The following is a 26910-nucleotide window of genomic DNA, read 5'->3' on the forward strand; positions in this document are numbered from 1 at the left end:
TTAGCATAATATCACGTAACGAGCACCTCATCGCAGTGAGTGCATATCTTCACTTTACTTGCGAGAGGAAAAAGTAATAAAACCCCTCAGAATACATTTCATATTAGGTGGCAATGTTCCCAGCAGCATCTTTAGCTTTTAAAAAGGCATTCAAAAGAAACCACGGTACCCGTTGCCGTGTTCGTTTTAAAAACGAAAAACACGATAATAAATCGCGTCGCGCGGAACACAATACCACTTAAAAAAACGGATGAAATCCGAAACTTTGGATATGCATCCCACACAAAACTGTGTGCGTCTGGCAAAAGTTACAGCAAGACGGTGGATAAGAGAAAACCGCTCCGTGGCCTCGTCTGTCAACCATCCGAATTTGCGTTTACAGCGAGAAGTATACGTGTGGCCAGCGCATCGGATCGCCTGCTGCTCATTACAACGTGCAACCCACCGAATTATGGATGTGAGAGCTACTTAAAAAATCCAGGCGTACGCCGTAATGAAAATCAAGAAGCCCTGCTCACTCTCGGCCTGTGAATAGCTGAATAGCAGTTTTCCCTGGCCTCTCCTGATAGATATCCATTGCTTTCAGTTTCTGGTCAGTTAAATTATTACTCTCATGCATTTATCGGTGGCTTCCATATTTTATAGAAAATCCGTGTTACTTTTTGAATGTTCCCTATCGTGCGAGAAAAATTATTTTATTCAGAATTTGGTAGCCTTTATTTCAACTAAAGGCAACATCACAAGAAAAACGTGAAAGTATGTAAAAATGCGGTTTGAATTTTTACCGTGCGGACCAAAAGACACAGTAATTGACTGAGTGAAGGATTTGTGCCGCCAGCTTATGCGGTACAGTTTTACACGAGGTGGGATTTAGCCCTGCTGGTGGTAATTTAAAATTGTAATATTTACTCGCCGCACTTCTGCGCGCAGGCACGTATTACAGTGAACGAGAGCATAAATCGAGCTGACTCGTTTTTCTTCTCTTGGTCAAAGAAGTGCCGGGTTTTGGAACGGATATTTTTTGCCCACACTGGCCTCAGTTGCGGATAAATGGAAAGTTTTTCCTCTCCTAGCCCTGAATAAAAACAAGCAAACTCATTCCATTATCACTATTTCTGGTGCAAAAACTTTTCCCCATTTATCTGCCTCTTTCTGCTACGGGGGTCAAACATATATATCAAAGTAATTATTACACATGGCATCATGCGTCTTGTTAAAACACGCACTCGTTCACTCACTCAGTCCTCCCAGCCGGATTACTCCATTACCAGATTAATCTTCGCCTGGAGTGCATGAAGTCAAAGGAAGACAGTTAATAATACAACTTTTCTCCGAACCAAGCTGGTCTTTTGTATGAGGCTGATTGGCTCTTTTTTCGAGCAAAACTTCGCGAGGTTGAGATTTCATCTGGTTGGTGCTGCGTGATTTTTAATGGAAAATAAACACGTTACTTACGGCTGAGTTGCTCGTCCAATTTATTTTCATTTATTTTTCATCTCTTTTACAATAGTGAAGACTTAGCATATTTTGTTCAATCGACTATATTTTCCAAGCTCTATAGACGACAACCGACATTTTTTTTATTTAAAATGGAGAGTTTTAAAATTTACCAGAACCTCGAGCCAAAGCCTTTTAAGTGACGTTTATTTGCCAATAAAACCCAATTTCATCACCGAAATACAATTGAAAACAACAATTACCTTGAAACTCACCATTAAAATAATGAATTTTATTGTACGTCAAACACATTCCACACTTAAAATTACGTTACAACGAAGGTTTCCAACGTAATGCTGCTACTTCCCTAGAACTCATTCATTGTCAACCTGCACTTCATTTTTTCATTTGATGTTTTTCACATTTGGCACCACAAATTTTAAAATACATTAATCAATTTCGCTCAAAATTACCTCAAGATCGATTTTTTTTCAGAAGATAATAGCTCTTTTCATCCTTCAAAATTTGAACTTTTTCTGACCGTCAGTTAAAACTTTGAATCCTCTCAGCAGTCAGAAGGATTAAAGAAGCTCAAAATATATTGATGTGTTCTACCCAATCGTAGAGAAATAAAATGATGCAAAAAATATCGGTGTGCTAAATAAAGGATATTTATTTGAGGGAAAACCATGGCTCATTTGTCTGAACCATTCTTTTCAGTTGTTTGCATACATAATATGATTTTAAATTCCAATACATCTTCTTCAGTTTAAATAGGTTTTGATTGATCAAAATGTAAGATTTAACTGATAGCTTGTTCTGATCAGCATTTAACAAATTTCCAGAAGTAACAGATGACGATCACTTCTTGAACTTGACTAATTGATCTTGGCACCTGGCGCAAAATTTACTTGGCTCAGCGGCTGAGCAAAAGAAGAGAAGTTGTCATGTTCAAATTGCTTGCAGCTCAAGCCAACATACGCAGGACCAGGATTTGGCGTGTCAATTAATAAATCCATTTATTGTTTATTCCTTTTTGCAGGCGCTGTGTTCTTTTCTCGAACAGTCAAAAGAATTTTTGTTTTACCACACAGGAGCGCGAGAGTGCAAAGTGAAAAAAGGTCTGGCTGCTCTCTCGAACGGCGCGTCTCTCCGCACGCAGGCACACATATCAGTCGCATATGTTTGGTGTCACTCGGAACACGTTTTAAAGATTACCTTGCACAATGCTCATGATATATTACACTTGAAATATAGGCGCCTAATGCAAAGAGAGGCTATATTCAGCGAGCACAAAAAGCACCAGCTTGAATAAATTTCATATAAAAGCAAGCGCACACTTTTATCGCGGAAAGCTTTGCAATAAAGTCGTGAGTGGAGGCTTTGCAAATTCTTTCCACTGCCGAAATTTCGATCTTTTCGCCAAACAACAACAACTTAATTAAAATTCCGGCAATGGAAGTATTAATCAAGTAGAATAAAGCAGCTCGATAGGAAAAGCACCGCGCCAAGTGACTGTTTCAATAAATTGTTGTCTTTTCGCAGAGATGGTTAACGGCGGCGGGAAGCAAAGAGAGATTACATCAGCCCACCAGAAAATTAAAAAGACTCGGCACCACTCAACAGGTAGTTGCGAGCTACTTTCCAATTCCAGCTGTGGAACAATTAGCGTAGAAACATTTACAGTTTTTTTTTTAAATAATTATTGAGCTTCTCCTCTTGTTTTTTCTTCAAAAGATGCCATAAAAATAACCTATCTTACTTTTCATTCATTTATTACTGTTTCTATTTTTGTTTATTAGCATGGTTTAATTGATAGTAAACAGACGAATGAAATAATTAATATTCAAGCAGTTTTGGAAATATTGCTTGACAAAATATGTACTCTGTATTTTAGGAAATGATTTATCTAGATTTTGCATACAGCTCGAATTTTTGCATTTGTAAAAAAAATTCTGAGCTGCTTCTAAATAAATTTTTGACTTCTTTCCTCGTATCCCTTTAGAAAAAAATCCAAGCTTCGTCCGCCACCGACCAATCGGAGACGAAAATCAGCCGCGGCAGCAAAGCAGAGAGAGGGGCCTCTGAGTGGGGCAAAAATGGCCCCGGGCAACCTTGCAAGGTCGGCCGAATCGAGAGTTGGCCAAACTATAGCAAACCGTTAGCTATAAAAGGGTTAAATGACTTTCTCACATGTTGAACCACCGCGCGAGACGTGTTAAGTTGTAAAACAACAGTCCAAATTGCGATTTGTTTTGCGGAATGACACACGCGAAACGACGCATCTCGGCGCAATGACACTTCGCTTTGTTGTCGAAAGGCCCCATTGTTGCAGCGGCCGCGAAACGAATTTTGATTTATTGGCCTTCCATTGTGGACCAATCAGCACGTGACGTCAGCAATAATGCAGTAATGGACCTTATTTGCTGCGTGCCGAAATTGAGTATCGCCGACATCAGGATGTGCCTGGTGTTGATGGAATTTGATAAAGTGTCCTGTCAACATGATTAGAAGAAGACTTAATGAATCTCAACAACGGCTTTCGAATGGTTTTGTTTTTTATCGCTATAGCCTGAATTGAATTTATTTATACTTTATTGTTTTATTTTGTGGATTATAAATGAGTCTCGGTTGGTATCCTTCGCCTATAAAAATATTTACAAAACAACTCTGGATAATCTGGGTCGGTGAATAAAGAGAGTCACGCCCGAATTTTTTTGAAGAACTTAGATTCCAATTCTGTGAGAGCTCAATGTAAAATTGACGTCTACGCACAGCAGGATGAACAGTAATATTTGTTCGCTATCCTAGTCGGCACTACACTGCTATTCCCTTCTTCACAGCTTTTGTATTTTGTGCAAAATTAGACCCATCATTATGATGGTAGCAAAGTTTACAGCACCTATATAACTATTTTATTTGCGCTTGTTGCTCCACAAAATATCAAAGAGGCCGAGCAACGAAAATTTCTCTTACTATTTACGTCAAAATGTATTAATTCTATATCACCGTGAAGTGATGAATTGCTGCCTTTAACGCCAGCAGAACCGGAATCATGTTTACGTCACACGTGAGCAGAAATTATGCTTGCATGGCATCGCTCACTTCGTGGTCCGTTTGCAAACTGTAAACAGCAGTTTTGAACGGCAAATTAGGTGCCGTAAATAAGCTGTTTGCCGATCGATTTGCCATCGGCTAAGTCAGCCATTAGCCAATGATCAGCTGTAAAAATATTAGCACCATCAATATCAGCGTATGCTAATTTTATGGCTGATGCTTTCCTTATGCCGCGCTCGCGCAAAACAAGATTATCGACAATGACGCCGTTTCATCTTGAGCGTTTCAAAATTTCACGCTGGCTGCATCTGAAATTAAACTATCATCTGCCCTTCGAGACGCACTGAGCAAGTGAGCAAAATCGATATAATTTCAACGGCATGGCCGACAACGTGCAAACGAGTTCTGAATACAAATTACACTCACTTCAGGGCCCGCGCGCCTTATGTATGTGTAGGTTATACACTGTTTTAATTACCTCCTCGCATTCCGAATTTGCAGAGCACTACATTAAGCTCTGGCAAGGGAGTGTGCTTTCTTCTTGCTTGGTTTAGCAATGAGAAAAATGAAAAATACAAGGCTCCCATCCTTCATTTCATCTAGCACTTGTTATAAATCTTTTTTGTAAATATAAGGTTTTCTCGTGAAAAAAAAATTCGAAAATTAGATCGGTTCTTAACCTTATTTGATTATTTATTATATTTAAGTTCTTAAAATGTTAAAATTGAAAAACAACTTAACAATAATGCTCTATAACTTAAATACGTATATGGGGATTTACTTCATTTCAGCTTCACTGAACGTATTGTCCTAAATCAATTCAAATTCAGCAGTATATATTATGTTTCAATCTTGTGCAGTCGACTCTGCCAATGTTATATTGCTTCATAGCAGATTTAATTGATCGCAACCATGAACATTAAATGCAAAATTTATTAACTCTCAGTTAAAAATTTTCAGTAAATGCCATAAACTTAAGCATGCATGCGTGTAAAAGGCAAATTTCGATCAAAACAAAATGTACCACAAGAAATAGAGCAAGCAGAAGGCTTTGAATAAGATAGCAATCATGCAATATTTTAAGCAAGGTTGTTTTGGAATTAAAAATTAAAAAAAAATCAAGCTTGTTGAGCGAGATTGAGACGTAAAAATATGACTGGAAATACAGACATTCAACGTAACGAAGATATTATTAAGTTTATTATGACATGAACAAGAACATCAAGCGAAAGATGAGAATTTTGACGAATCAAATTTGGTTGGCAAGCAAGAGGATTATTTGTGTTGATAAACAGCATACTAAAGCGCGGATTCCAACCGCTTATTCGACTCGCACAAGTAGCCTCAATTTATGATACATATTTTATTCCCCGCATCTAGTTTATAACTTCATTTTCCACTTTTGAAATGATGAATCGCTCCATTGAATTAAAGCCAGCCAATCTCCACGCCCAGAATATATCGTGCGGGAGCTTTATATATTTAAGTAGGAAGAAAACCACAGCAACCGGACCAACAGCCGAACTCAGTGCGCATGTTTATTAATCTGCAAAAGTAGCGGTTGTCATTAAAATTACACGTGTTTCGAGCTAATTTGAATAATATTCAAATTAATTCTGGTGCGGTCGTAAATTAAAAAGGAGCATGGTGGACTTATTTATGGTAATCATAATAAATCATTGGTGTGCTCAAAGAGTTCCTTTCCCAAGCTGCTCCCTGGCAATTTTTTCCTCGCCCCTCTTAGAAAAACACACGGCGAGAACGTCGCGCATATTTCATCTGAAAAACCTCGGCGGCGTCGCAAATTATTATTATTATTTGCTTAGTGGGGACGTTGTTTTTATCCACCATATGGTGCTGATGGATTGTGGCTCGAGAGTTGTGTGCTTAGCAGCATTTGCCACGGACAGTGAGAAAATGAAGTATGGATCTTAATTTGAGCACCAACCGATGAATTATCTCATTTTCACGGCTCGTTCATTGCGCATTAATTGTGCGAAGAGTAATGGAAACCTACACAGACTTTTCAGGTAATTATACGAGTCTCTCCACGCAGCTTCACCTGTGTTGTTGTTAATGTATGCAGCACACGTAAGAAATAATAAATTGTTCTGTTTGAGCAGAAATAAATTTCAACTCACTGCTTTTCTAAAAGCCAGTCAATACTTATTACTCTGTTACACGCACTGTTGCAGAATACAAATTGAGCTAATTGTATGCACACACTTCAAAAAGGTTTATAAAACGTCTTATCTGTTGTATTTTTGAACCTTCTTATTTCGGGAGACACTCAACAAATTAAATATCCAACCGTGTATTTTGTAAATTCAAATTAAGAAGAAGTCTCGATGCGTATGCTTATCTTTATTACAGTTTATCTGTTTTCCTAGTATTCAAGGCACTATCGCTCATCCAAAGCAGACAAATTTTCGCATCTGCTCACAATGCGCACGTAAAACACAAGTGCTATTTCATTATTTTCATTGACGATTGTTCCTGCGTACCACGTGCAACGGTACAAAAGCAGCCGCGCATACACTTCAACAAGTGCCCGCTTGTGAAAGTCGAGCGGCGTGCCGATTATAATGTAAATCGAAATGACAAGTAATGGGCAGGGAACCATCAGCGTTGAGTCCTCGGCGCGGCCGGCACGGCTCCTTCTCTGTGCTCCACCACAATGAGAGATAAACACGCACATTCGTCGATTTTGCAATTTCCCACGTCGTGGATAATTGGACGTCTCGTTATTGCTACCGATCCCTCGTATTTATATTTATGCCCCTCTCCCGTGCGCAGCACGAGGTCCGTTCGCAGTGTGTGTCCGGTAGTAGCAATAAAACAGGATTTTGAGTACATCGCATAAGGTGAATTGCGTGCCAGCGGGTAAAGTTTCAAGCAATCGATTTATGTTCAGCGTAATTTTTATATATTTATGATGACCAGACCATCGAATAAAATCAACGCTGCAATTCTTAAATGAATTGAAATATTACTGAATCGTAGAGTTGATTTATGAAGCAAAACAAATGTTCCATAAATTTTAAAACTATGCTGGAAGTCAAGAAAGGGTTTTCCGAGCTTGCCCAATCTAATGTTTCGATTATTTAGAGTTTTATTTGGTCTTAAACTACGGCGTTCTAAAGCTGAAACTATTGCGGATCAAGCGACAAAGCCTTCATATAATCCTAATAGAATTTACAAAGCAATCTGATTGGCACAGAAATTTCTTCCCCCATCAATCAATGCACTCTACTCTATATACACATTGAAGAGGTACAAAAGAAATAGATGAAAAATTAATGAACATTCGCTATCACGTCTCGATGAAAGACTCTTTGCCAGCGATATTTCCATATATTAATTTTCGCAATGAGAGCACCGTCTCTGCTTGTGCTGAGCGCACATATAATATCGTGCTATTTGCTCGTTTCATTTCACTCAACCTGATGGGTTGGCTCTCTCGTCTCACAGAGGAGCGTCGTTCATCCGTGCTGGCTGCGCTCTCTCGGTGTGTGTGCGTCAGGAGGGCAGACAGACAGATGATTGATAAAAGCGGACGAGTGCGCGGTATTTCTTCCATTATTATTAATTACCGCGGATCGTTTAGTATTCCGATGTTTGGATAAACAAAGGGACGCGAGAGAGCAGAGAAAGCAGCCGCCACGAGAAGCACTCCAACCGAGTTGTGAGTGAATTATATTTATTTGGCCCGCCAGCAGCATCAGGAGCAGCAGTGGTCTTTATATATTAACGGCGTCTTGATGCATTAACAATACATGACGTCAGCCCAAAGGTCCGAGAGTGCTCAAAGAGTGATGAGATAGGTGTGTATGTGTGTTTGGTGCCTCACTTTCATCTACCCAAAACTGTATCATGCCATAGCGCCGGCTGGCCTCTGAATAAAAACGAGCGCACGCACTCTCTTGGGTGCTGCCGACGCCGCCGCCACCGCAGCCAGATTCTAAATTGTGCTAGTCACAACCTGTCCATGTTTATTTTAGCTGCCTCCTTTGATTTCCGACTGAGCAAGAGTGTAAGACGGGGATTTTGGTTTCGCTTAAACGAAATTGCCTTTGATTTCGCCAGGGACTGGACAAGCAGCTTGACTTTGAAAAGAATCTTGATTTGGTTCGTGCGTTTGAGGAGCTGATAGTGACGTCTTTAAAGCTTTCAGCTGCGCAATTTTGCGACTTTACCTTTCCTTGAAGCTTTGCAAGAGCTGTGAATTTTATTTCACCGAAAGACTAGGTCTAAAATTTCGATTTCAACTAACTTTCCCACTCAGGAAACTATGATAATGGTTCAATTTTCAGGGTTGACTTTTTAAGATGAAAAAATATTTTCACATGTGTTGAGAAGAAAAGGGTTTAAGATATTTTAATAGAACTTGTGTAATGTCCAATCATGAAGTTAAAATATAATGCATGAAAAGAATACTGTATCTTATTGAATTATGCTTCTGCTATAAAATGTGCGAAATGTGGACTGGATTCTTTAACAATAATAAAAAACTGCATGAAAGTATTTTTTCATGTTTTTCGTCAATTTAATGCGGATGCGAAATTATCACTGCTTCATTAAAGTTAGTTGTGTTTAAGATGGCAAAAAATGGCAGCGGAACAGTTAATATTTTTATGAAGTCTAGGTTTATGCCGTCATTAATATTGCATTAGGCAGGCCCGCGGGAATGTTAGTGTGTATACCATATTTGTATAGCTTGACACTTTCCGCGCACTAAGAGCCAATAAAGCAGCTTGGAATGTTCCCCTTATAACAAGCCTCGTTCTCAAATTTCAATTGCAAAACCCGATAGCCGCATAAAATCTTTAAAAGGGAAATAATGCTCTTAGCCCTTCTTTGAGTTCTTAATTGAATGAATCGCACCAAGGGCATTCGGTTTCAATTTGAACACCGCATAAATTACAGAAATTACACGCCGAGCAGCAAACCGAGGATATTAATAATATTCCACAATAAAAACGTCGCGGTCTCGTCCTGCATGCTGGGCGGGATAGGGGACATGCAGCACGCCAACTCGTTTGATTTATTCCACGTGCGCTCGTCCCGGGCCTTAATTTTGCGCCAGCTCCAGCACTGAGAATGGCTCATTAAATGCTGCTCTTTCTCTCGTGAATACAGTACAAAGATAGTTTTCTCCATTTACAGCCACCACACACGGGCATCCACGAAAATTCCTCAACGATCACACTCTCGATCTGCGGATGAGGGCCAAATTTTGCATTGAAAACTTTGTTTTACTTCTTGAGAGGAATATTTATAACAAACCTCATCCAAATATATTTCCATTCTTTGATCAAGCTCGACAAGTTTTGGTGAGTCCAGTCTGTCCGATTTCATGGGTAAAATGTTTTACTTGCTCAATGCTTATCAAAAATGTGGCTCCCAACATATTTGATTTCTGAAATTCAATTCATCTTCTGATTCAATAATATTTTTTCTTTAACAGAACCGACAAAAATATTAATTTTTCTCGCACAAATATCAAATTACTCTTTACTGGCTCTTTTCGAAACTTGAAAAAATGTGATTTGATGATTTTGGAATTTTAAAATACTGTTTTGGAAAAATAAACTGAATTGAAATTTTCATATAAACATAAACAGTACAATATTATTTTGGTAAACCAATAATTGAACTAATACAACCCACGTTTTTACAGCTATAGTTGTCAAAAAGAGTGAGGCGTGAATTCCGCTAGTGTATTGGGTTGTTTAATCTTTCCTAGCACATTTTTTGTAATTTCAGTAACGAAAATAACAAGATATTTTTGCATTTATGAAAAACATTTCCCAATAGAATTGGATCGAGAATTATAGCGTCATCTACGTATCTTTTTCGCAAGCTATTACATAAGTTAATTTTTCCTCCCGGCGCCAATGTCACAAAATAAGCCGACGGCCGCGGAATATTTCCTGCGCAACTCGATCATCATGGTTCCCGCCCGAAATACCGGCTCCTTTGAAATGCATACAAACAAATATTGATTAAGACGGCCAACTCTCACTGATTTCCTTCTCAACAGTTTTTCGTTAGTCAGTCGGCAAACGCGACGGCAGCACGGCTAAAACAATAAAACGCCGTCACTCTGACGAACAAAGGCGTTTGTTAGCAGAGTGTTTTTGTGTGAGAGAGTTAGTTCCAGCTAATCCACACGTCAGATTAAAACTTATTTTTGTCTAGCGTCATATTCGGCATATCACGGAAAGAGGGACCCAAATAGTATATCCTCTGCCCACGCCACTCATTTTTCTCAACGAGCACACATTTATTTTACATATTGTTGCCAGCTGAGAAACCGCTCTCCTTTTTCTTTCCTTGCGAGATTCCGTTGGCAGCCGCGCTCCAGGAAACTCTCCTCCGCGGAAGAATGCTAGTAAGGAAATCGAGGGCAATTATTATTATGAGGTGCACCAACACCCACGAGAGCGAGGCACTTTGAACACGTCACTTTGAAGTCGCGAAATCTAAGGCGGCTTTGATGAGTCAGACACTAAACTGATTTTTCTAACAAGGAAAATATCAGATTTATTCTTACGCAATTTCTTATGCATGTTCTATTTTAATTATTTTTCAGTTGAAATTCAATGCAGTTTCCTCGGTGTAGTATTATAGTTTATGTGTAGTTTATTTTCCGTATTGAAAGTAAAATTATTCAAACTAGTCATAAGCAGCTCATTTCTGTAGTATGTACTACGGAAACAACTCGCTAAACAGAAGAAGTCTGAAAAATAAAGACAATATCGTGTGATACTGCTTCCATTGGCATCGATCAACAATTTAATTATTGAATCAACAGGCAAAATATCAAAATCATATCCGGTTTCAAACGTTTCTTAAGCTTGTCAAAAGTTATACTTTTGTATGACAAATTTTGCCTAGGCAACAAGAGGCAATATCAATATCGCCACAGTTTTAGGTAGCAAAATACGACCCACTCATGTCAGCATCGCAAGCCCATAAGTTGTGAAATAATCGCCCGATGCTGAAAGCCCTGCTGATGGAATTAAAATGATCCGCACCACACACGTCGCGGATGTTCATAATAAAAATTTGGTTCACAGCCTGACTTTTGTGTATGAGTGCTGCTGGTGAGCGGACTACGCTTCTCTCTGCATTTACGTGTTGTTATTATTACAGTATTACACAGGCATAGAGCAGCCAGGGACTTTATTAAAAAGATGCAGAGTCACGAATTTGATTCAGTAAGGAGACTCTCTGCTCCTTCTTCGTATGCTCGCCAGTGGAATGCTGAGCGGAGCTGCCCATATTTATAAGGAAACAGGATTTGAATTTGCGTTTCGAAATATCATCGCCGGCCAGCAGGCTGGTTACTGCTGGGGCGCTCGTGATAGTTTTTTTCACACGCTGCCTGCTGTGGTGGTGGTGCAATGAGTTATCGGTTTAATGCATTCTGTGAAAGAAAATATTGCGAACTTTCTCGCTTCGTGAGTTACGAGCGGGTTGGGGGTTTAAGTGCTTTTCCCGCGAGTACTGTTCGTTGCAAGAAAATATCTGCTCATAAAGCATTCAGGAATGTCCGAAACGAGTTTTGTGGGTGGCACGGCGCCGCTTGCCATATTTGGCTCATCGAAAATGCCTGCTTTTGACACTACTGAGGTGTAATTATAAATTAAACGTCAAATATGGCAAGGCTCAAGCTGCGTTTGATGTGTGTGAATGTGTTTTCCTATTGCATTCATAAATTCAGGTGTCTTGTAATTTTTAAGAGTCTTTTTAAGCTCTTCCAACTCACTCGGACCTTAATCCAGCAGGCCACGGTGGATTTCAGAATATAAGCGACAGTTCAGAGGTCAACGCGTTGCAAAAAATTGCCTACATCAGACACAGGATTGAAACTGACTCCTCTCGCAATTTAGTGATTGTGTTGTTCTGGCTGCCCATTAAAACTACGCTTACAAAGACAGTTAAATGCTGGGAAAAAATCAGAATGTGCACATGTTTGTAAATTGTGGCATGTGATAAATTTTAACTCTCATATATAGTGTATGTGAGATCCTTTCAACCCAAGTGAATGGAAGTTTTTCTAGGAAACACATGTGGTTTTGGCTTAAAAAACGGTGATAATGCTTTAGAGAGGCATAATTTTCTGCAAGTAACACGTGTAATAAATACCTCTCGTGCATAGTCATCATTCGCAATTTTGAGATTGCAAGTGAGGCGAGGATAGGATCTATAAAGGCGGAAATAATTAAAAACTTAATTAAGTCGCGGCCACAGAAATAAAATTTTCCATTTCGCAGCCGTCGGCAGATCAAGAGGATGGTAAAAAATTTCCAAATCAAAAGTCACGCGGCTCCTCAAAGTGGCCAAAAGATCCCAGCTCCGCGTGATACCGTCTTTCTGTACGATACGCTGCATTATGTTACAGAGAAGAGGTAATCAAGATTAGAAATTAAATTTCGTATCGCGAAAAGAGCATCATCTTGTCATAGTGTGCTTGAATACAGCTGTTGCCAGTGATACACCGACACTAACATCTTCATGTTTATAATACCCGCCGTCGCGCGCCTCGCCATTTATGGGTATGCTTGGGCATTGTGTAAGTGCGAATAAATAATCGTGCGTGCGTAAGTCCCTGGCTGCACTGCACACGCTCCTGATATCGCGCTTCACTGCGAGTTAATTGCTTATGACACTAAAGGGACCGTTGACACTTCGCGCGTCGTCTTTCCGTGGAGAGCAACTATTTGAACCTCTGACCTGTGTAATTCACCGAGCCATTAGAATTAAGGGACGTTAAAACGTCAGATACAAATGTATTACACACCCACTTGTACCTTTTTGCTTTTCTAAATATTTCATCAAAATTTGGACGACAGCTAAACGATCTGGCAAAAATTACGAGGGAGAAGCATTTTAGATTTATGAGAGAGATTTCGCAAAAGCTATATCTATATTTTTGCTACTTTACTTTAACTTTATATTTCAATGTGTCCTGTAGGGTAAGGAGAGTAAAGGTACTTTTACCTTTACTCTCCTTACTGTAGGGCTCCGAGTTGTGACGGTATCAAAACTATTGTATTTTTTGCTTTGTTATTTTTAATTTACTATTCAATAATTTCAAATTCAATTACTGCCTGCCTCTCTCCAACAGGAAATTTCAACAACCAATGTGTAATACAAGCAATTTATTTGACAACTACCAAGTGACTCTTTCTAATGTGCATTTATTATACTATCGGGCTAAAATGAAATCGTCTGGCTCCTTGTTTAAACTAATAAAGAGCGAAGATTTGGGGCCAAATGTTTTATTATGTGATTGTCCAGAAAGGCAAGAGTGGCAATATGTGCAAACTTCCGGACTAAATTACACCCAAACTTTCCTTGGCCCAAAAGCTCTTGTGATCGTGGCAAGCATATTAGAGAAAGAAAAAACGGCTCGACGCATGGAGCTTGCAGGACAAAATTAGTGCGGTACATATGTTCTTTTTACTGCCGGGCTTTGGCGCCCCTAATAAAACACCGGAAGATAGCGAAAAGATTAAGGAATTGCGAGGCATTAAATTTTTATACACAGTCAGCGAGACGAAGAGCTTCTGCCTAGCGCGAAACTCGCAAAGCTGCTGAATAGGATTATTATTAAAACATAAATATCTATTCGTGCATTTGATATTACTGCCTTTATAACACACTGCTGCTTTTATTGCGCGTGGCAATAAAATTATACACCGGTGAGGAGGCGGCTGGGCAGGCAACGCGATTTACAACATACGTTCGAGCAGTTGTAAATCTAAAAGCACAATACTCGACATCAGCTTCGATCTGATTAGCGCGCGCATTCTCAGAATCTGCATGCAAAATCGAACGCAATAATGATGTACAGTATGCACTCTTTTGTAGCTCAAGTTGGCTTTTAAAAGCTGACCCAGTGCACACCGTTCAAAGCAATCTGCGCATTTTATGATGTATATCTTTGCAAGCACGCTAGTGTTTATTACGGCAAGCCGTTAATGTGATTTATGTCGGCTGAGGGATTTAAATTGAATTTCTGCTCCTCAGGGCAACGATAATTCTGCACTCGGCTCTCATTTTCAATTTCATGAGATTTTATCCGCGGCAACTCACACAGAGTAAACATTACTGCAGTGCGGATTTTCATCACCATTACCTGCATAAATAAATCCTTTCCTCCAGAGCAAATCTGCATCGGTGCTCTGACATGAGTTGCTCCATTTTACTAAGATCAATAATAATCATCACCAGTTTACAAGATCAAGTAGCTGATATAAATTCTGCAAGTCTGTTCATGATTTTCAAATGCAAATGTTTAGCTTTATTTAATGGTCATATTTTCCCAACCTAAGAGAAATGAGATTTAAATGCTCATCGGTGCAATGGAAAACACAATATAGAATAAACAGCACAAACATGGCGAATTTAATTTAAATTAAAGATTTTGGAAGAAAATGTATGCTCTACAGGAATGCAGCAGTTAATTATGTGGCATGGATTTTATTTTGCAAGTGTTTAAGTACTGCTGATGAGGCTTGAGGGAGCTGAAAAATCTTGCTGCCCAGACGAGAACTTATGAGATAATTTTTCTCTTCTCAATTGTTCACTTTAACCGCTCATCCTGATTGTAGATCCATTTATAGAGAGTAGAATAGTTGTGTTATTTGTTTTTATCTACTTTTGTATTTTTTCTATGACCGTAGTTGGTTTTAAAAATAAGCGTTGAGATATATCCAGTGAAATTCTTATTAGAAACGCTTATTATGAAGCGACTATAATAGGAAAGTACTTAGGCAGGTAAAAAATGCGTCCCTAAAGCCGACAAGCATGCAGCTCGCACACAATGGATGTTAAGAGATGGATAATCTTTCTGACGCGGGCTCAAAGAGAGTAATGGCCACTCTCCAGAGCCAACAAAATACTAATTATCCTCGGTGACGATTCAAGCGCACTCGTGATTAATTACAAAAAAGCATGGCGAAAAATAGGCGGCGTCAGATAACCTAGGCATATTTCCAGTCATGGTACGGTGCCGCGTCACAAAAAGAATTATTTGATGAATCCGCGAGAGCACCGTTCTCTCCGCAGTAATCAAGCGACGAGGCTCTCACTCATCTCGCCAGAAACATGCAAAACAGGCTGCACGCGTGTGCCCGGCTTCGAGTTCGGCCCGAGAACACAGTGTATATAACGAAGTGACCCTTTGTTTTGTTTGGCCAAGGACTATTGTCGTCGTCTTTGCTGGCGCTCGTCGAGAATCATGATGCGGGCAAATTTCAATCACATCCACACTCGCTCACGCTATTCATTTCTCGAACTGGGCGGCGATTGCAAACAATGAAAGTGTCATTGTTCATCAGAGAGCGTATATGTATAGAGTGTGTTTGGTCCATGACTAACTAACCGAGAGTTTGAAAAAGTCGCCGGACACGCACAACTCGAGAGCACTCACCCAGCCTCCTCTGGAGAAAAAGTTTTCACTCTTCAGCTCGCTAGCTGATGATTGATGCTTTCGCGCGAATTTGTGTCTCCTTTACACAAAATGAAGCTAGGGTTTTTTTGCAGTGTGTGCAACTAATCTATCCGTACAAGTATTTGCATTAATCAAGCTTTACAAAGAATATTTAGCAGCTGCCAAGAACGCAGACTGCGCAGAGCCGTGTGTTTGCCTTTCTCACGTGAAATTTAGAAACCCGATTTTCTTGGTACGGCAATGTCATTTTTGCTTGCAAGACAAAGTGAGACTGGAAGCCTCTTGAGCACGTAATTTGCACTCAGCTACTCAAAAGGTAGTTTCCCAGGCAAAATAGATGCATATAAAAATTGACAGAATTTACAAATGAGTAGCACATATTTGAATTATTACGGAGTAAATAAATATATAAATATGATCACATTTAAAAATATTTTGCATTGTCTAAAATGTGAGCATTAAACTTCTTTGGTTCAAATAACATGTAGTCATTGACTTAACAACCATTTCCACTCCCACAGTCCACCGCAAAACCTCTTATTGCTTGCCCCCTTCCTGCACATGTATTGGATTACACTTTGTTTACCTTCTTTCTACAAAGATACGCAGAGTGAGTTGCGGATAGACTTCGCGCTGAATGCGTGGGCCCGAAATTCGCGCGCGAGGCAGCAGCAGAGCCGATTGCCGTCATTATCGAATTATATGTGCCGTGTTGGCTGCCGTCAACACCATCATCCCGAGTCCGCGTGCACAGTTTCTACCTGACCGGGCAACAAATTGACCGTGCTTGCCTGGCTTCGGTTTTCGGTCACGATCCGGACGAACAACTCGCAAACAATCATGCTATGCAGCCAATAAGCGTTAATAAAGTGCTTAAATACATTTTCACCTGTGGAGAGCGAGAAAAATGGCCGGTGTTTAGTTTCGCAAAAAATGATGCAGTGATTCGGTGGAAATGCGCCCGTGTAATTGTGCAGCGAAAGATGTATGTTAATGAAAGCGACGGACCGGGTGTGCTGATCGAATCCGCACGCGAAACGGAGATAATGACATAATGATCATTAGGGCAAGCTTGCATGTAATTCCTAATAATAATTAGCAGCCCCCGGCAGCGGCTTGACTTAAGAGAGATAGAGAGAGAGAGAAATTCGCGGAAACAAGCGAGTCGTAAAAATGCCCCATTGACGAAGTTATTCGAGGCGGCGTCGATGAAAGATTCTGCACTCCTAATAAAGTGGCAATTACGGTCACTATATGTTCCTCCTGGAAATATTAAACACACCAATTTAATGGTCGATTTTCGCGAGGAGCCACTCCATATATCAAAGGGAATGACAGATACTCGCAATCGGCCAACTTCTTCTCTCAATTATCGTAGAATATAATAACATTAAATTTAAGCGCAATAAAAGATATTCCGTTCGAATATAATTTTATCTGCTTTACAAAAAGGCGCCTGCCAGCTAATATAAAAGTGCGGCTGCTGAAGTGTTAAGAAGACACAGGCGCGTCCATTCCTTCACCTGAACCTTTGACTCCGCATTTAGATGAATAAATTTCATTCCACTTAGGAATACTGTTCAGGCGAGGAAATTAAATTATAAGTGGAAATGATCATCATCGTCCTCCCGACATCTGGGCAATAAACAAGAGAGCCGCTCGCTCTTTTAATAGAGCTGGATTGTTTTTCCTCCGCTCGTCTGCATCTCTCGAGAGACGATGATGCCACCAAGATATACCTAAAACTTCGCACATCTCAGAGAGAAAATTTCAGACGTGCGCCACACACAACCAAGAGATAGCATACATACCTCCAGCTGCTTTTTACAACGCAAACAAATAAACAAACGGAGAAGAAAACAAGCAGCTCAGCTTTTCCTAAAAATTTCCAAGAATTTCTATTTGGGACGTGAAATAAAAGCCGCCAATATTTTTAGCCTCTGTTATTATTCCGTAAGTATTGCGAACTCGAAGCGAATATTTTCAAACAACTTTCAGAAAGAGTAATTGCAGTCTACAAGATTAGTGGCTTTAAATTATAAATTAGTGTAGAGTTTCTTTCACTGGCGGTAAATAATACCCGCGCCCATAATCGAAGCCAGCAGCGGAGAGATTAGCTGCTCAATCTAGCCTGTTTGTGCAACAAATTGCCTCGACCGCTTTTGTTTTAATTTCACACTCAGTTCTTTGCCTGAAGCTATGGCACGCAAACCCTTTCTCGGGTTTGCTTCAATATTGACCGCCATTCGACAGCTCTAGTTACAATCTCGTTTCTTAGAGGAATGATAATTAAATGTTTGAAATTAGCACTCTAGTTAGTTGCAATATTAGCAATCACTTTAACACACTTTAAATATACTACAATCACGGTTAGAAATACACAACAAAATATCAAAGTACGATGATTACAGATCATAAATAAATTATACTATAACTTTGTAACGCTCCGCTCTCCCTACGTGCGTCTGCGATATTTTTTAATCTAATGCCTCCATTGGTTATTTAATTTATGAATTTATTGATTTTGTTTCTACATTTTTTTATTTTAAAATTAACGAAAAAAGGTATGATTTTTTTTATTTTAAAATTATTTATGGTGTATACTGAGAGTTATAATGCTTTATGGTTAGTAAAATATGTATATTAAGATTCGTTTTTTTTCTCAGACATTGTGTTGTGAAACTCAAAATAAAATTAAATTGTTTCCGGTACTCACAAGGTGCCGTTTCGCCCATGTTATGGCCAAAGTTTCCGATGACCTCTCCGAGGAGCACGCCAAACGAGTAGTGCAGACCGTGCGTAAGGATCTGCACGAGCATGGCGACCACGACCACCACCCAGCCCCAGCCGCCCTCAGGATAGTAGTGCTGTGTGAGGGTGAGCAGCGTCCTGAGGTCGGGCAGCAGGGCGTGATGCTGCACGCCCTTTTTCGACGACTGCCGGCTACTGTTGGTGTTGGAGGTGGGCACACCCGAGTCCTTAAGCCGCGACGACGAGGCGCTGTCCTGCTTCAGCAGTAGACAGTGCGGCAGCGAGTGCGAACGGTACAGCCGGCCTAAGTCGGCGCCGGCCGACACGCCGGACAAACTGTCGTCCTCGTCATCCAGCATCACACTCGGCGGGCCGCATCGTCCCAGCACTATCGCAACTCTCTACCACACGACACTCTGACCACTGAAAAATTTGATGTTTGCACCACTGTCAATGCTTGTTCTCTAGCCGGATATTTTGATTACAACTTACAACTCACTCATAATATTTGATTGCTTCAAAACAAAAAATTTTAAGAAACATACAACGCATGGAATTTAAATGAAAATTGAATATTACAAAAAAGTATTCTTTTAAAATTAAAGTTAAGAATTCTTTGCAGCCGCTATCACTGTCTTGCTTATATTTGTTTTGAAGGTAAAGAACTGCTGATGAGGCCTTCGAAGTCAAAGCAGCGAATTGGACAGTACGATCACGTGTAATTTAATTAACCATTGAGTACGTCATTATCTTTTTCAAATTTCCCTTCTTAGTGAATTCTGCGAAGAGTAAAGCCAATTCGTAATTCACTGGTTTTTTATTATTTGATTTCCTTTAAAAATAAAAATTGAGATTAACAGAGCTGGAATCAATCGGTCAGCAATCCTGTGGTACTTTTTCTAGTTTTATCAACCACAAATATCTGCTGATCTGTATTAATAATAATTTTGGATCTAAATTTTAAATGGCAAATTTTTGCTGACAATCATAAAAATGGCAGAAATCGGATGAGCAAATTTTCCACTAATTCTAAAAATGTGAAATTAAGAAACAATCGTACACACCAAACATAAATAATCGAGTGCAGTCTATTTTTTTAATATTATAAGGGAAAGATTGTGGTGAATCCACAAATTGAAAATGAGTCAAATATTTCAGAGTCAGTATAATCAAAAATGTCTCATGCAGAATCTTTCTTTTGTTTTACACAGAGTATCTTTTAACTTAAGAATTCAATCGATGCTTTAAAAAATCAAATATTTAAGAGCGAGTCCATTACGTTCTTCAGAAATCGTCACGAAACAAATCGTTCAGAGTGCAACGTCATTCGAATTTACAGTAAAGTCGTTGCTGAGAACAAGCATTCATAAGGTGCAAACCAACCTGACTTAGTCGTTCAAGTCTCCATTTCGGACGGCACACTTGTCACCAGTATCCCGAGGTGCCGGACACAGGTGTCCGGACGCGCACAAAAGTACACACGAGCGAGCGATCGGCGAAGCGAGCAGGTTGGACCTCTCGCCTTGCCATATGGTGGTCGTCTCGGCAGCGAACTCGCTCGCTCTCTCGCAGAAGCCTCCGCGCCGCTGCTCCTTTCACATCTCCCCACCTTTCTCCCATCCCAAGTCAAAGTTCACCGACGTGGCCATCGTTTAGTGCGCCTATTAGCCACGCGGCTAATTAAAAAGCGGACCCGCTGGCTAGCGAGAGTGCAGTCGGCCGGTGGACCGGCCGAAATTCGGCTGATTTTCGCCGAACCGCCGATGCCAGACGCGCGTGCGGATGGCAGATCTGGTTTTTTGCTCGCCAAACCGACGGCAACACTCGCGATCTAGTGGGGCATTTTCGGGCGAGATTTTGTGTCGCCGATAATGCCTTACGCGCATCTTGCTCTTGATTCCCTCCGCTTGGCTTTGAGCATGGAATGTGCGCCTCCGTTTTGTCCAGCCGGTCAGATGGAGTTTTTATTTTCGTTCAGTGGTCATTTTCAAATGAGGAATTAAGTGTGCCTCTGTCGTAAAAGGAGCGATTAGAACGGACCGCTCTGGCACTGTCTGCTGTGGACACCTAATGATCGCTTGATTGCAACATAACAAGAATAGTAATATGGGTTCTCAGCCTTTTCATTCTCATAGGTTCCTTTTCAAAAACTCTCGGGTATGAATTTTATTCAAATTTTAGTGTTGAGCAATTTTCCTCATGAATAATTAACCAGTGGTTTATGTTCCGCTAAGCTTAAAATGGCGCGATTAAATTCAAAACGTTTGATTTACTCATGGGTCATCGTTGCATTTTGGACTTGCGTTAAAGAGTGCATTGTTTTAATAATTAAAGAAATAGCGAAATCAGTGGATATAAATTTCTATTAAATTATTCTATATATCAATAAATCTATCTATAAAATCAATCAATGCAGGGTTTATATTTTCTTTTGGAAATCTATTTTAATAAAAAAATGACTGTTGGAGAGAATAAGCAGGTTAAATTAGACGCAATAAACTCTCTTGAAATAGAAAGAGCGGCGCCTGTTGTTTTAAAGCACATCAGCTTTGGTGCTGTGACAAATCCTTTTAAATATAGATTCAATTTTATTTTAGAATATGTGTTTAAAAAGTTCACTGTCAAAGTTTAAACATTGATCGCAAAGGTTAAACACACTTTTTTACACAGTGCAAGTCGCACACGCTATTTTCCTACTAGAAGTTTCCTGTTTGAAGTAAAATACTGAAGTACCGAGAGTAGCAAACAAATCTCTTTTATGGAAGTATCTCATCTGCATTTTATCAACTTCGCGTCCGTTATCTTATTCATGTTATTCAAAGTTGAGCTATGCTAAGTTTGACACACTTTGGCTACGTTGATTAATTGGGAAATACCTCGAAATCGCTCTCTGAATTGAATTAAAAATTTACCGTGATACGACGAAACTTCGCAAATTGGTTTACATCATGCATATGCCCGCCCAATATAACTAGTTTCCTTGCGCGAAATAACTTCACGTCCGTGCGTACAGAAATGTTGCTAATTCTGCGAAGAGATTCCGCCAAAATATTAAAATGAAGGCAGCAGCATTCCCTGCCGCAAATTGCTGGCGTACGTACGCATGATATTGCGAGAGTGGCGGCAAACAAAAAGAATTTTCACAACCCAGCCCGAAACAAAAATCCCGCTGCTCGCCAGATTAAAAAGTCTCGTAAAGAGAACGATTCGGTGACGGCAATAAGTCAACTTATCTCCGGGAAATCATTTTCGACGGCGTGGCTCGCACGACAAATAGGCAGTGAAAATTCCCTTAATCCGAATGATCGACTGCTCCGTTTCGGCAGGAGGTGGAAACGTGACAGTTATTACGAAGCTGCTTTCGTTTATTCGGATCCGGAGTGACGTCCACATGGCGCGAGACATGGTCGTCGGCTGTGGGCCCCGAAACTGGCCTGCGCGATCTGATCGTAAAGACTTTTGAGAGGTAGCACAGCAACCTTGGTAATGACATTGCTGCAGCATGTATTTTTATAGTACGTATTGCCAACGCATGACAACACGCCGGCCGGCTCACGAGGTGTATAGTGTGACGCGCGGTTTTATCGTCGCGCGCTTAACATTCCAATCAATTAGACGAAGTCCGGCGCAAAATTCGAGCATTAATGAGCACGGCCCAGGAGAGAAGCTGATCAAAAGCCCGCGGGTGGGAGGGGTGAGGCGTCGAGTCGCATTTATCGAATTTATGTCACCCTTCCTAATCGGGACGTGCTAAAAGCCGGCTTAGATTTGTGCGGCGATAAAATTTTATTTCCCTGACTAAAAAAGGTTTGATTAAATTCGGATGCTCGAGCCGGAAAGTTTATCACTCGAAATGAGGTGAGAAATAATTAGGAGCTAATGAACAAACTTTTGCTTTATGGAATCCCCTGGCCAGCGAGGTGTTTATGCAACCAGCTAAACCTGCACGATAAGCCAGTTGCCTGGTCATTTTGTTAAGATTTATAACTGCTCCTTTTTACAATTTAAATGTTTTTCGGCGTTTCCTTGGAATGAATCTATTTGTTTTCTCGTGAAAACAGTACGCGTTCTGAACTCTAAACCCATAAATCTCAGCACTGTGCATGAATGAGAGTTTTGTTTTGGAAAAGCCCAGCCTGCGGGGTGTCAGCTGCAGCAAGCAACGAAATTTATGTCTTAATTTGATGCCATATATTAAAAAATGGTCGGAAAGCATGATAATTTTTCCTTCAACTCGGCACATTAAACGTGTCGTCAATAAACTTCAATAAGCCCCTCAATTCATCATCGAATGTTTATTTTCGGCGGCGCGGCGCGCGAGGAAATAAAAGGAGAGACGGAGCGGCCCCGACTGGATTTTCTTGATGATGAACACGTGCGTGTCTGATGTTATTATTTGGTAACGACAAGGTACTAGGGGACAAGGCAGATAACTCGGACGAAATGGAGCAGAAGGCACCGCCGAGGGCTTGGCCGAGCCGGTGTAGTTTTTATTGTTATTGCATAACTTTACACTCGGCGGCTGGCCCCTTTCTGTAACGACGCCGGCCCACCCTCGTCCTCGGAAACGACTGGAAAAGACCGAAAATTGCTTTGACATAGGAGCGACACGTGTTTGCAATCAGAGTCAAGGGATTGTGATCGTGTAAGGGATGAGTATTACTGCGGCATTGTCTCTGGCTCCAGATAATTCAAGCAACTAATAATAATAAAAAAGGAATCAAAACTTTTTGTTTGAGTTAACTCAGTATTTTGCTGAAATGGAATTGCTTTTTTGAGAATATACCGAAGAAAACAAAGTTATTTGCAATGAGGCACACAGAAGAGCGGTTTCAGCACGCTCAAGACGCGTAGCGCAAAAAAATCTCTATTTCTAACACACTCCGGAACAGCGACAAGCGCTATTTCTTTCTCCCTAATCCTCCGACATTCCTGCGTCTTTTTGTCTCAAGCCGTTCCTTCTCAGTCTGTGACTCACAATGACACTCGAATGCAAACGGATTTTTTTTTTCTTTCTCGCGACGGCATATCTGCAAAAGACAGGGTGCGAAAACAGAGTGGAGAGGAGCAGGCGGTCGGGCGGAGCGGAGCTAAAGAGGCATTGCCACGCGATCCGACATTAAGATACAAACGCGGTTGAGATTGGGAACAATCGCCGTGAAATAATGGGACGCTGTTGTAAACAGAGCAGTTAGAAAAAGTTGCGATCGCGTGTGTATTTATCAGAGGGAAGGAAAGAAGGGTTTGCTGGCCACACACATATGAATTTGACCAGAAACTTTCAACACCGAGAGCAGACCTAAAAGCAGCGGTTCTTTCGCTTTCTTTTTATGTGCGATAAAGTTATTGGCTCTCTGTAAGGTTATTATTGCAGCAGTAAGTTGCAGACGTCTGCATTTCCACACAAGACCGGTAGGGGGCTGGACCTTGGTGCAAAATTAGCGGCTAGCAAAACCACAAATCAGTCTCAGTCACTCGGATTTATGCGCCGCTGAAAACCGCGCTAATGAATTAATGCGTGCGGTATTCGGCCGGCGAGAGGTCATTGTGTGGTCCAATATTTTTGTCTGCGACCCTATAATTTACTAGATGTCTGCTCTGTTTACGGAGGTGATTTATTATTGCTGAGATTACAATGATGCTCTTTCGGAACCCTACCATTATAATGTAAATTTAATATTTACCTCTGTCAGTTTAATAAATTTAAATAACATATATATTTCATTAACCAGGAAAAATAGGAAAAACTAACAAAACTTCAAATGACATTTAACTTGCAAAAATTTATAATATTCGTATTAAAAAATAAAAATGTTTTTATTATTTCAAGCGCATTAACCTTGAGCTCTAATGTAGAAGCTATACATGTTGTTAGAATTTTATGCTGTGTTTTGAAGGCTGACTTTATCATTCAAAACATTGTTATTTTTTTGTGAAGAAATTTTAAAAGAACTGTCAGAATTCTAAATAAAATTGGGTTAATATTAAAAAACAATGTTGTAAAAAATAAAAGATTTTATAGATTTAGATCCAAGGAGAACAGCATTGGCTGAAAGCTCAGGGAAAGTAAGTAAAATACAATAGTTTCCCCCCATCCCGCATCAATGTGGTTTCTGGTGTTTCCTCTACTATAAAGCTAAAAGGGGTCCCAAAAAGTAATCACATCAACAAAAGAAGCGAGGGGGCGAGATGCGTTGGAGGCATTTTTTCAAGACACTATAAACTTTATCATTAGTTTTTTATGCGATATCAAATACGGAACATGAATCTTGGCTTCAACCCACAGGAGGTTTTAAAATTAAGATATATTGCTTTTATTTACATAGCTCTCTTTCCTGGTAAACTCAAATATGTCGGGGAAACTCGTTCTTTATCTTCTCTTACAGTGTCACTTTTAACAAAAAAGGCTCGGTCTTATCTGCTTCACTTCCAGTAATTAGCCACCCTAATGGCCGATTACATGAACTGAAATCTCAACTCACCAGTGGTCTGGACGGCATCGGTAAAAGCAGAGTAGTAAAAGCGGGTAATTACCTGGAACAAAAGACGAAGAGGATTAATTAAGCCTTGAAAGGTCAGGTTTTGGTTGTGGCCAGTGAATGGGCCGTAACTCGAGAGAACGTCTGGTGCGCGCACATCAAAATCAATTAAGCATGCCGATGTGGCCGCGAAAGAAAAAGTCAGCAGCAGCCCATTGTCAAAATGTTCATTCTGCCCGGCTCAGATTGCGGTTGGCACGAAATCGAGCTGAGCTCTCTCAGTCAGTCTGCGCGAGGCGGCGGCAAAAGCAAGAGAGATGCTGCCGCCGTTGCGAGGCCGCCAGAGCAGCCAGCATCAGCAGACGCCGGCCCTCGAAAACTCCATCAACGAATCCAAACATTTGTTTGCCTCGCCAAATGAAATTTTAAGCCGACGTCCGTGCCGACAGCACTACTTCAATCACGCAAGGAATCTCGCGAAAAACAAGCCGCCTTGACAACTCTAATTAATTTGGTTGAAGGAATCGGATTGGAATGTAGAAATAGAATTTGTTAAGCACAAATTCTCGACAAGCTCATGTTTTTTTGTGGTTTTCGTCACTTTTATAATATTAAGTTGACTGCGAGTTAAAATCCTTTTTCCATTTACCCACCACCAAGCGAATAAAAAAAACTAAGTGTGGAACAAATCCAGAGAGCAGAGTTCATTTAGAAAGTGGCGATTCACAGTCAATTAGGACTGCATCCTCCAAAGTGCATTTCTGTATTGCTGACCTGCCAGCAAAGACATTTTCCGCTGTGTCGGATAATTGAATCAGGTTGGGTGTTTGCCTGGTTGGGGGATGATACCGCTTCTCTCCGCTGCATTAACATAATGAGGCCGCAACGAAATCGAATTACTCCAGTCTGGTTCTGAGTACATTTTCAGTCTGCAATATGGGCTCCAATTATATACAATACGCACTAAAAGCAGTTGCACTAAACAAAACTAACAGTAGACCGAGGTCAAACTGTAAGTATGAAAATTAGTCATAATTTAAGGGAAATTTCTTCATTTTGCTAATTAGTAAAGTTTTTAGTTGTTTTTGGAACTTAAATTATCATTATGAAATAGGGCTTCGGGTAGAAGCCGAAATTGGTTGAGCTTTTTGAGCTTAATAAAGAACTTAAGCTTCAAGGAAAATGTCTGGAACTTCAATTCAACATAATGAATGCTAATGATGTTCATTTATTCGATAAAATGGAGCATAGTTGCTCTGCTGATCCGCAATAAAATTACTTTGAATCTTAAATGGCTCTTCGATTTGAGTTTACACTTAAGACAAACTGAATATCAAATGCCTTTAAACTCGGCCCTACTATTGTTCTTATTTTTTAACACGGCTATATTTTGAGTAAATCATTTAGTATAGTATTGTATGTAGGAAAATTCATAAATTAGTGGATATTACAGCAAAAAAATATATATTACAGAAAAATTATTTTAAGGGATTTTAGCTATTTATTACACACACACACACATAATATATATATATATATATAAATTATTCATAATTTAATCTCTTAATATTGTTGATATTGCAAAACTTTAATTATTTAGTGAAATTTAGAAATTTTGATACAACGCAATTGTATAGAACCATCTCGCAGCTTCTTTTCAGCTTAAGTCTGTTCTTTCTGGGTCAATCGTATCGTTTGTGGAGAGTGTGGACTTGGCGA

At 40.1% G+C, this 26910-nt stretch overlaps 1 protein-coding gene across 5 annotated transcripts in view; it reads right to left on the reverse strand.

The window, feature by feature from the left end:
• Positions 1-26910, reverse strand: part of LOC135938952 (monocarboxylate transporter 10-like) — a 142045-nt gene that overhangs the window by 41101 nt on the left and 74034 nt on the right. Inside the window, exons 1-2 of one of the 5 annotated variants that reach the window (XM_065483029.1) lie at positions 20096-20399; positions 18678-19135 (exon numbers count right to left, since the gene is read on the reverse strand). The exons of the other annotated variants lie outside the window; for them this stretch is intronic. Of the exons in view, the coding sequence (XP_065339101.1) occupies positions 18678-19071 (394 nt within the window). The 5' untranslated portion in view covers positions 19072-19135; positions 20096-20399. Of the gene's footprint in view, positions 1-18677; positions 19136-20095; positions 20400-26910 lie in introns of those variants that run through there. 5 annotated transcript variants of the gene reach the window in all.

The sequence above is a fragment of the Cloeon dipterum genome, chromosome 3, assembly GCF_949628265.1.
Source record: "Cloeon dipterum chromosome 3, ieCloDipt1.1, whole genome shotgun sequence".
NCBI classification, from domain to species: Eukaryota; Metazoa; Arthropoda; class Insecta; order Ephemeroptera; family Baetidae; genus Cloeon; species Cloeon dipterum.